The 10,423-nt window shown below is 42.6% G+C and overlaps 1 protein-coding gene across 1 annotated transcript in view; it reads right to left on the bottom strand.

The window, feature by feature from the left end:
- Positions 1–10,423, bottom strand: part of DDX31 (DEAD-box helicase 31) — an 83,031-nt gene that overhangs the window by 70,033 nt on the left and 2,575 nt on the right. Inside the window, exons 2-6 of the mRNA XM_017849534.1 lie at positions 6,049–6,305; positions 5,869–5,944; positions 4,817–4,860; positions 3,311–3,381; positions 2,261–2,328 (exon numbers count right to left, since the gene is read on the bottom strand). Coding sequence (XP_017705023.1) covers positions 2,261–2,328; positions 3,311–3,381; positions 4,817–4,860; positions 5,869–5,944; positions 6,049–6,305 — 516 coding nt within the window. The remainder of the gene's footprint in view (positions 1–2,260; positions 2,329–3,310; positions 3,382–4,816; positions 4,861–5,868; positions 5,945–6,048; positions 6,306–10,423) is intronic.

Genomic DNA, 10,423 nt, shown 5'->3' with positions numbered 1-10,423 from the left:
GGGGGGGGGGGGGGAATCAGTTACCTTTAGGAAGTAAAATTCCTCACTCAGAGAAAATTGATGTTAACAGTTTGCTAAGAATTATTCTAGCCTTTTTATGCATACATACACAACTATTACTTATGAAACTAGGGTCACATTATATGTACCATTTTGTAACTTGCCCTTTTTCAAGTAACAAAGTAAGAATATTTGTTCAAGTTCACAAACAGTAATTGAAAAAGTATCATTTTTTTAATGGCTATACTTGGTTCCATCTCTGGATGATTTTGTAGGGTTTCTGTAACTGATTTTAAAAAATTCTGAACCTATTCATTTTGAATGAATTCAGGCTTACAATTTCAGACTTACAAAAAATTTGCATAAAAAAGCAAGGAATTTCCACATGCCTTTCTCTCAGCTTCTCCATATGATCAATTCTCAAAACCATAGTATAATTATCAAAACTGGGAAATTAACACTGATTCAATGCTATTGACTAATATACAGACCTTATTCAAATTTCATCAATTGACCTGTTAATGTCCTATTTCCAGACTAGGATCCAATCCAGGACTACACGTTATATTTTGTTGTCATGTCCCCTTTAATCTGGGTAGTTCTTTAGCATTTGTCTTTTATAACCTTAACGCTTTCTGAAAACACTGGCCAGTTATTTTGTAGTGTGTCCCTTGATTTGGATTTGTACGGCATTTCCTCACGACCAAATTCAGGTTATGCATTTTTGGCAAGAAGGGATGTATCCTCCCCAGTGCACGGTATCAGGGTGCACATGAGGTCAGAACATCTCATTACTGGAGATGCACACTGATCATTTGGTTAAGGTAGTGACAGCCAGGCTTCCTGACTGAAAAGTTACTGCTTTTCCCTTTGTAATTAAAAAGTATCTTCTGGAGGGATATTTTGAGACTATGTAAATATCCACTCCCTGCCCCAGCCCCCACAACACTTTCATCTGTTCATTTTAGCACCTATGATAACTCATGCCTGAAACAATAGTATTGTGGCATTTGCCAAATGGTGACTTTCTATTTCTATCATGTCTATATTTATTAGAATTCTACATAAAGAAGAATTCTACTTTCTCCCTCATTTACGTATTCAATAATTTATTTATATCAGTTTGAACTCATGGATATTCTGTTTTAGTTTACAGACTGTAATGCAACACTATTATTATTTGTCACTCAAGTATCAGGTAGGCTACATACACTGCTAATTCTGCATATCCAAACTGAGAAAAACAGTCATCGATTAGCTTTTGCCTGTTTTTTTGCACTCACTTCACTTTCTATTTCTGGTCTTACCACCTCCTCTCAGCTGAGAATAATGAGGGCTGTATCTGTAGGATCCTGGGCTGGCGTCTGAGATGAAGCCTCCGCCCACGGATCACACACAGCAGTTAACTGGCCTCCTAGGGGCTCAACCCAGGCACTAAATTAACACGTTTCACAACTAAAGATAAATTCCACATAATCTCAAAAAATGAGGCAGCCCAATTTGTCCTCGTATTAATATTTCAGCTAAATGGGTGCTTATTTTCATATTTATTATTCATGAGAAACCACTGTTTTAAATATGAAGTTCAGCCTTCTTGGTCAAAAGTAAACACCACATGGGAACTTAGAAGGCTAAAATTGAATGATTTATATACAACACAGACTCGAGCATAAAGGGACGGCTGCAAAACCAAATCCCCGTTATTGAGCCATCATTCTGTAAAAGGTCCCATGTTAGGCACCGTGGAAGACACGGATGCATGGTCCCCATACAGCACAGGAGCCAATAATTAACCTTCACTGTAAGTCTTCACACAGAGTAAGGAGCTTGGTCTCTGCAGCCAAACAGAACTGAGGTAGAAATCTAGTTTCACCACTACTTGTTGCATGGCCTTGGTTATGTAACTTTCCTAAGCCTCTGTTTTTCTTTGTAAAATGTGGATAACAGTAATACCTATAACACGGTGGGGGAGAGAGCAGTTAAAGATTCAAGAGGGGAACACATGCAAAGTATCATGCCTGACACACAGGGAGCATTTTACAAAGTTTCCCTGTTACACTCACTATGACAATTGTGAAGTGTATTTATTCTACTCTAGGAACAGTCTCTAGATACAACACGTTTATGTAATAAATAAATTAAAAGGAGGTGAAAAAAATACTCAGTGAAAACAGATTCTTTTAGTCCTAATATTTCTGTTAGGGTTCAGTTTGCTGGTTGCTTATGCAGTATAAGCAATGACAGAAAACACATTTGATACGCACCTGTATTTTGACTTCATTGCTTGAAGGGACTGGACCACAGGGATGCAATAGGCAAGAGTTTTACCTTTCAAAAAAAAGCAGCAGCAGTTAAAATTACACATCCTACAGATGTAAGAAAAGCAAAGGATGTAAAGGGAACAGGCTCTGCTATCTTCCAGTAGTACTAAATTCTGGGGAAAAGGAAACTGCCCATTATACATCCAAGAGAAGTGAAAAGGGGCTTCCCTGTCTGCCACAAATCCCAATTTTGCTTTGTAAAATGAGTACTTCTAAAAAACTAGAAGCTTCAGTTCCTTTATTCATCTAACAAGAGATAACGATATGTCTCCCAAATTACACAGAAGCTCAACTTGATGGCTGTCTGCAGGAGCCAGAAAATTCCTCCTTTGAAATCCTCCCTACCCTCTCAGATGAGCTTCAGTGGTCAATTACATCTCCTCTACAGTGCTGATGTGATTGGGAACCAGTCTGTACTCTAGAGCTAATCTCTAATGACGGAGAAACCAACAGATGGCAAAAACTTTGGGTATCCAGCCTTCTGAATGGTGGCGGAGCTGGTGGGAGTAAAGGATAGCTGAATACCCACTGAGGGCACACAGGGTCAAAAGAGCAAGTCCAGACTGACCTGGACCATGGCAGAAACAGTGTTCTGTCCTCAAGCACAACTGGCATCTGACCAGTGTATGCTCAGGCCAGAAATCACTCTGTGTTTAATACCAGAAGAAAACATTCATTCTCCACTAGAGTGAGAATGGGCAACTGTGGCCACAGAGTAGGGGACTTGGTAAAGCCCCAAAGTAGGCTCTGAGGAAATTATAGCTGAACCTGACTACCTCCTGATCATTCCTCATCGTGGCACCATCAACTGTCCCCTTCCTTTCATTATGTGAACACATTCAGGGCTCTAATCAAAAGCAAGCATGGCCTCCCTCCCACAAACGAAACAAAATTGCCACCACTACCAACCCAGACATCTCACGGCAAAACCTACTGCATGACCATGGGCCTGAGCAGAGGAAAAAGGGCAGAGATGAAATGAGACTAACCTGAGCCCGTCTGAGATCTCACGAGAGCATCTCTGCCTTCCAGCAACACAGGAATACTTTGCTTCTGAACACTGGGCCACCCGAAAAAAAGAACACACTTTATCTATATCATCCAGTTAAAGGCAGAGACGCAGGATACATAAAAGGCAACTGCCCACACTTGGACTCATCTAGCAACTGCCACCTTAGAAGCTATCAAAGCATTCAAATAAAGGTGTGAAGAAACTTTTGATGATTCTGAAGATCAAACCCTAGTTACATTTCTGGAACTTAGCCTGAAAATGGTGAGGCAAACCAGAGACTGGCCATTCTATTAAACTAATTCTTCTAAAAATGGAACAGGCAGCCGAGTGCGGTGGCTCACACCTGTAATCCCTGCACTTTGAGAGGCGGAGGTGCGTAGATCACCTGTGGTCAGGAGTTTGACTAGCCTGGTCAACATGATGAAACCCCATCTCTACTAAAAATACAAAAAATTAGCTGGGAGTGGTGGCACGTGCTTGTAATCCCAGCTACTCAGGAGGCTGAGGCAGGAGAATTGCTTGAACCTGGGAGGCAGAGGTTGCAGTGAGCCGAGATCACGCCACTGCACTCCAGCCTGGGCAACAAGAGTAAAACTCCGTCTCAAAAAAAAAAAAACAAAAAAAGGAATAGGCATGACAACAAATCAGAGTTACCACATAGTGTATCACACACTCTCTTGCCTTCACTAACAGGAATATGACACAATGAAACGTAATGGAAAGGTTTCCATGCAGGATAGCAGGAGGAAGCTCGCTAACTATTCAGAGAGCCAGCAGCCGCTGTCCATTCTCCAGGAGAAGGTTATGGGCATGCCGAAATGTGTGTCTACACATGTATTTTAAAACAAGAAACAGGAGAGACACAAAAATCACTTAAATTTGGTTGATGAAATAAACAAAAAACTTGTGGGGAGGTCCCTTGATTTAGTCTTTAATATTCTTATTAATTTTTACTAGTAAAAGTAAAAAATCATTAAGAAAATGCAGAGAAGCACAAATACTCAAAACAAGGAAGCTCATCTCCTCGCACCTATTTTTACTTCTTTATTTTCCAGGAGTCGTTCCCTGTAACAAACATTGAAAACGTTTTTTCAGTATCCCACTCTCTCCAACTGAACATTTACTCTTGTCTTTTTGGTTGACTCTAATTCTTACTACTAAGAAACGGCATGGTCACATTCTCTATTTTGGCCAAATTCTTTTCAGGGAAGCACAGAAAACAGCGGCGCTCATGCAGCCCACCTTCTGGATGAGACGTCTCTTGCAGTTTAGAGCCAAGGACAGAACTAGATGGAAAGCCAGTCTTTCCATTTAACAGGTGGAGAGAATGAGTAGCTAAGTGAGATGACAACCCTTTATGGTCGATAACCTGGCACTGTTTTCTAACGCCAAGACACAAATTTGCTCTGCCTTGCACAGACAGGTTTCATCTGGTTATACCCAAGTAATGCCTAAGAAACCAAGAGGAGCCTGAAGTTCTTACCTGGTCATACTAGACATTTTTAAGACCGTATTTATTGTGGAAATCTAAAAGAGAAGATGAAAAAGCTTTAATTAATATTTTGATACAAAATATTTAATGGAAGTTACATAAAAAAGGAGAAACTATTGAGAGGACATTGACTACTAAGATCAAATTAAGTTCTTCCACTCAGGTGGTGCTCTCTACTCGGGGCGATTCTGTCACCTGCCCTAACTCACTGGGGACACAAAGGGCAATGTTTGGAAAAATTTTTGCTTGCTATACCAAGGGGAGGGGGTCACTGCTGGCATCTAGTGGGTAGAGGCCTGGGATGCTGCTGAACATCCTACAATGCACAGGAAGTCCCCAAAACTAAGACTGACCTAGTCCAAAATGTCCACAGCACCAAGGCTGAGAAACCCTGTTCTACCCCGCAGGTGAGAAAACAAGCTTAGGTAACCCCACCTACAGAAGGGGTAGGTAAGCTGTAACCATAAGTGCAGAGGAAACCAAGCCTGCCTAAAAGTTAATATATTTTTTTCTTCTTACTCATGAGTCTGGAGAACTTTTTTTCCTTTAAAGTGTCCATTTGTTTGTAGAACACACGCTAAAATACTCTTCTTCCCTCACTTCTCTAAAACTGTGGATGTCCCTTAACAGCAACATGCCAGCACAGTTCCCTCTCCTATGGTCACTGTGACATCTGCCACCACAAATGGCTTCACCACTACAGCTATCCAGTCAATAGGGAGCTGTTTGAAGTTTAGCAAGTGATGGCCTGACCCTAAATCACATGAGTCGAGCAAAGTCTTCAGTACTTAAAAAACAATACACAAAAACACACAAAACACAGGGGATGGGGGAAGGTGGGGGCCAGAAAACAGTGAACAGTAACCTAAGCACCCCTGAACTGTCCTTGAAGAGTATCATATCAATCTGAGTTCATTCAGGTAGCTTAGAGCAGAAACAAACACTCTCCGATTTCTCTTCCTAGAACTGCCATTGCACAGACCTTCTGAACGGACACACACACCAAAAAAAAACGGACCCAGAAAACACTGAAAGGTACTTACTAAATGTGGGTGGAGGCCCAGCTCATGAAAAGCAGCTGAAGTAAACACTTTTTCTTGCACCTGCTTTACCACAGGTCTGCAAATGATGAACAAAAACGCAGGCATCAGTGCCAATATTAACAAAGAAGAGGCAGAACACATTCTTTTTTCTTCCTGAAGGGCATCTGCCGCTGGACATACCTGTGGAGTTCTGGAATGTCGGGGTTGTTTTTAAACAGTGATGAAGTCTTAATGCATGGTCTCTCCTCCTGGTTTCTACCACTTGTGCTAACCGAATGCTTCTTTGGAGAAAACGTTTTTTGTGTGTTCCCCTTAAAAGTCCTCTGAGTTTCTTTAACACTAGTTTTCTCGGCTGGCAGAAATGAAGTTTCGTTCCTCCGTTTCGCTGGAGGAGCCTCACTGGACGCTTGGTATTTTCTTTTCGTAGCCTTTGCTTGCTGCGTTGTTCCCAGAAGGAAAGATCAACAAGAGATGCATTAGTCCATGAAGACAGAGCTCGGAGTGAAGCCTGACTGCCCACAGAATTGCATCTCTCCCTGCAGAGATCATTACGCCCCATATGTCAAGCAACAGTTTAGGGTTTGCAATCAGACTCTTTGACTCAGCTTCTTCCAAAAGGTAAAGAAAAGAAAAAAGAAAAAAGTCTCAGCTCACTCATCTACCAGACCTCACCAACCATCTTAACTGTTAAATCAATCAAGATAAGGTAAGGATGAAGCAGCAGCCTTTTTCCAGTTGAATGTTAACTAATGGAGTCCGCTTTAAGGGAAGCAAGAATCCACCTTGTGCAGGGTGTGTCAGTCCATATTCCTAGGAACCCATTCACCCAAGGAGAAAAGAGGGGCAGGGGGAAAGTGAATCTTTTCTCTCCACTAACAAAGCACACTGGAGATCGCACAGGAGAGAGGGGCGAGGGGGAATGCGCATCCTAGCCCGTGCCCAGGAAGCGGAAACCTTCATTACCATTCTACCGTAGTGCCTGGATCTCTGTCATTCTCTTCTCTCAAGCTGCTCCTCCAGATTCAGATGGCCTGGAGAAAATTTCTACGCCCTACGCCCTGTTCCCATTCCAAATGAGAATGCTGCTCCATCCATCACCTCTACCACAATTATTTCTACCTCCCTTGCCTTTTGAGTCTCTGAGTCCCTGAGTCCCTGCCTGATTGCCGATTACAGGCTACACAGCCCTAGGGATCTCTTGCCTGTTGCTTCTTATTTCCATTATACGAATGTGGTTAAATGCATGATGTCCAAACTTCCCGGAGGAGAAGAAACATCCAATTCCTCTATTTTATTTGGCCTTCTTCTCTGATTTACAAATGAATATAAAAGCATCCCTTGAGTAGCCAGTGCTTGTTATTCTGGAGTTTGGGGTTCTCTCCGAATATGTTATTCTCCTCTTTGCTTAAAATAATGACTTGGTTTTACGTGTCGGCTTTCTTTAGCCATGACTGTCAGCTTCAGACTAACCTACCAGTAACAACAGTTCTTTGTTCCAGAAGGATTCCTTTACTTAAGTAATTAAATAAATACAACTTCAAATATCTAATATTAATAAAGTAAAAACAGACATATTCCATCTTACAAATTTATTTTTTTACAAAGTCTCAAGTTTATGAATTTTCAGATTAAAGAAAAAGATGAAATCAAGTTTCAGGTTTGTTGAATCATTTGCAAGACAGCATGAAATGTGCACACTTCACCTGATTTACAGACCCAGGACTCCTGGAGCACAAAAACTCTTAAAGGCCACTCCCGCCATGCATGGAATTCCTGACAGTCCCTGGCACGTGGACTGGCAGCCTCTCCCTGCACACCTCCTGCAGCCCCTGAGGAACAGCCTATTCTGTTCATGACCAATTCTAGGAATCAGGAAGCTGCCTCTGACCTTTATGCAAGGTCTGCACCCTTGAACATCGACCTAATACTTTCTGCAGCAACACAGAACAAGCTTACTTCCCCTTAACACATAACATTCCTTCATATATCACATAACTCTCTTTTCTTTCTTCTTTGGACTCAGTATTTCAAGCAGGACACAACTTTAGTTCCTTTATCGTCTTGGTCACCCTTTATTCCTATGTCAACATCTCTCTAAAAGCAAGTACTGAGAGTTAAACACAATAGGTTTTCCATTGCTCTTAGGCTAAACTAAAAAGTCTGTAATACTGCCAAGTGCCATAGCTCATGCTTGTAATCCCAGCACTTTGTGAGGCTGAGGTGAGCTGATTGCTTGAAGCCAGGAGTTGGAGACCAGCCTGGGCAACATGCTGAAACCCTGTCTCTACAAAAAAATACAAAAATTAGCTGGTGCATGTCTGTAGTCCCAGCTACCTGGGAGGCTAAGTTGGGGGGATCACCTGATCCCGAGAGGTCAAGGCTGGATTGAGCCATGATGTCACTGCTCTCTAGCCTGGGCGACAAGAGTAAGACCCTGGCTCAAAAAAAAAAAAAAAAAAAAAAAAAAAAAGCCTGTAACATGATCAATAAAGCCCTCTAGAATCTGACCTCTGGCCACCTCACCAGCTTCAGCTTTACTCTCTGTCACTTGGGTCTTCCTTCAATTCCTAGAATGTGCTGTGCTCCTTCCTCCTCCTCCTCCTCTGCACATGCTGCTCCCACACCCAGGACTCCACTCTGCCCTCTGGCTGGCCACCCCGTACTCATCCTTCAGATGTAGGCCCTCAGAAGGGCCTTTCCTGACCTCTCTTCACCTAGTCAAGCCAAGGTACCCTGTTCTTGGCTCTCCTGGCACCCTTATTCTCCTCCACAGCATTCGGCAAAATAATAAGCATAGCATGGAACTCACTGTTTTATGTCTGTCTTTCCCATAGCTTGTAAGCTCCACAAGAAAGGGACCAGTCTGTCCCACATAGCACTGTATCCCCTGTACAGGCCCCCGTCTGGCAGAGTAAGCACTCAACAAATACTTGTAAGATGAATGAATAACTTAACACAATGGAATTATCCCTTTCCACTAGCTGGATAAGATTCTACTTGTTAGCTTTTCTCCCCAGCATCAAAACACATTCGTTGAGCAGTTGTCAAGAAGCTTGGTTCTGAAGATACAAAGTAGAAAGATTCGCTAAGCCCTTGAGGAAGTCATATAGTAGCAGAGTACAAAGGCATAAAGAGTATAAAGACAAAAGTATAAAGGCATCAATCCAACCTCTACACTGGTGCTACAGAAGCGATACATACAAAAGGCCATGAGAGCACCAAGGAAAGCTGGACTAACGTGGCCTGCGGCAAAGGAGAGGGAGGCAAGCAAACCAAGAATGCTTTGTGAGGTGGCGTCTGAGCAGACAGGGAGCAAGGACATATCTGGATCTACTAAAAATTAGTTGTGCAACATGAAGCAAGTCACTTCCGAGTCTCTGTTGCCGCACCTGTAAAATGAGGGGATTTTGGCAGATGACCTCTAGGACCCATCCAGCCCTGAGAGTCTAAGATGCCATGCCTTTGATATTAATAAACATACTGACTAGTTACTATATGCCAAGGAGTATGCTAAGTACTCACATGTATCCTCTCATTTGTCAACACAGGTACTGTTATCTCATTTTAAGATGCGAACATGGAGGCAGAGATGTGAGGTAATTTGTCCCAGAATCACTGAAGGAACCAGGCTTTCCTCAGGCATCATGATTCTACATTCTAGAGTCCTCACAACAATACTATAATCAAGGTCTTTTATTAACTATATCCTCTTTGCTTTAGAAAACACCATGTGTAGTGATTCCTATTTTGAGCTGTTCTCTAGAACAGGACATACACCAAAATGGCAACAAGCACTGTCTCTGAATATGGCAATTATGGCTGCGTTTACAAAAATCTTTTTTCCTAATTTTCTGTAATAAATTTGTATTAATAATCAGGTTTTTTTGAGATGGAGTCTCACTCTGTCACCCCGGCTGGAGTGCAGTGGTCTCTGTTCATTACAACCTCCTCTGGCTCCCAGGTTCAAGGGATTGTTGTGCCTCAGCCTCCCGAGTGGCTGGGATCACAGGTGCCCATCACCACACCCAGCTAATTTTTTTTTCTGTATTTTTAGTAGAGAGGGGGTTTCACCATGTTGGCCAGGCTGGTCTCCAACTCCTGACTTCAAGTGATCTGCCTGCCTCGGCCTCCCAAAGTGCTGGGATTACAGGTGTGAGCCACCTTGCCCAGCCCAGAAAGTACTTTTAGAGAGAAAATGTCCGCATAGTGTTAGATACAGCATAATTTAAGCTGTCAGTCTTTCTAAATCCAGTATATTAGCTACCCATCTCAAGCGGTGGCTCACGCCTGTAATCCCAACACTTTGGGAGGCCAAGGCAGATGAATCACAAGGTCAGAAGATGGAGACCATCCTGGCTAACACGGTGAAACCCCATCTCCACTAAAAATACAAAAAATTAGCTGGGTGTGGTGACAGGCGCCTGTAGTTCCAGCAACTCAGGAGGCTGAGGCAAGAGAATGGTGTGAACTCGGGAGGCGGAGCTTGCAGTGAGCCAAGATTGCAGCACTGCACTCCAGCCTGGGCAACACAGTGAGACTCCACCTCAAAAAAAAA

The sequence above is a fragment of the Rhinopithecus bieti genome, unplaced genomic scaffold (genome assembly GCF_001698545.2).
Source record: "Rhinopithecus bieti isolate Rb0 unplaced genomic scaffold, ASM169854v2 scaffold_2205, whole genome shotgun sequence".
In the NCBI taxonomy this organism is placed as follows: domain Eukaryota; kingdom Metazoa; phylum Chordata; class Mammalia; order Primates; family Cercopithecidae; genus Rhinopithecus; species Rhinopithecus bieti.
The sequence above is the reverse complement of the archived record's forward strand: the minus strand, read 5'-3'. Positions and strand labels throughout refer to the sequence as shown.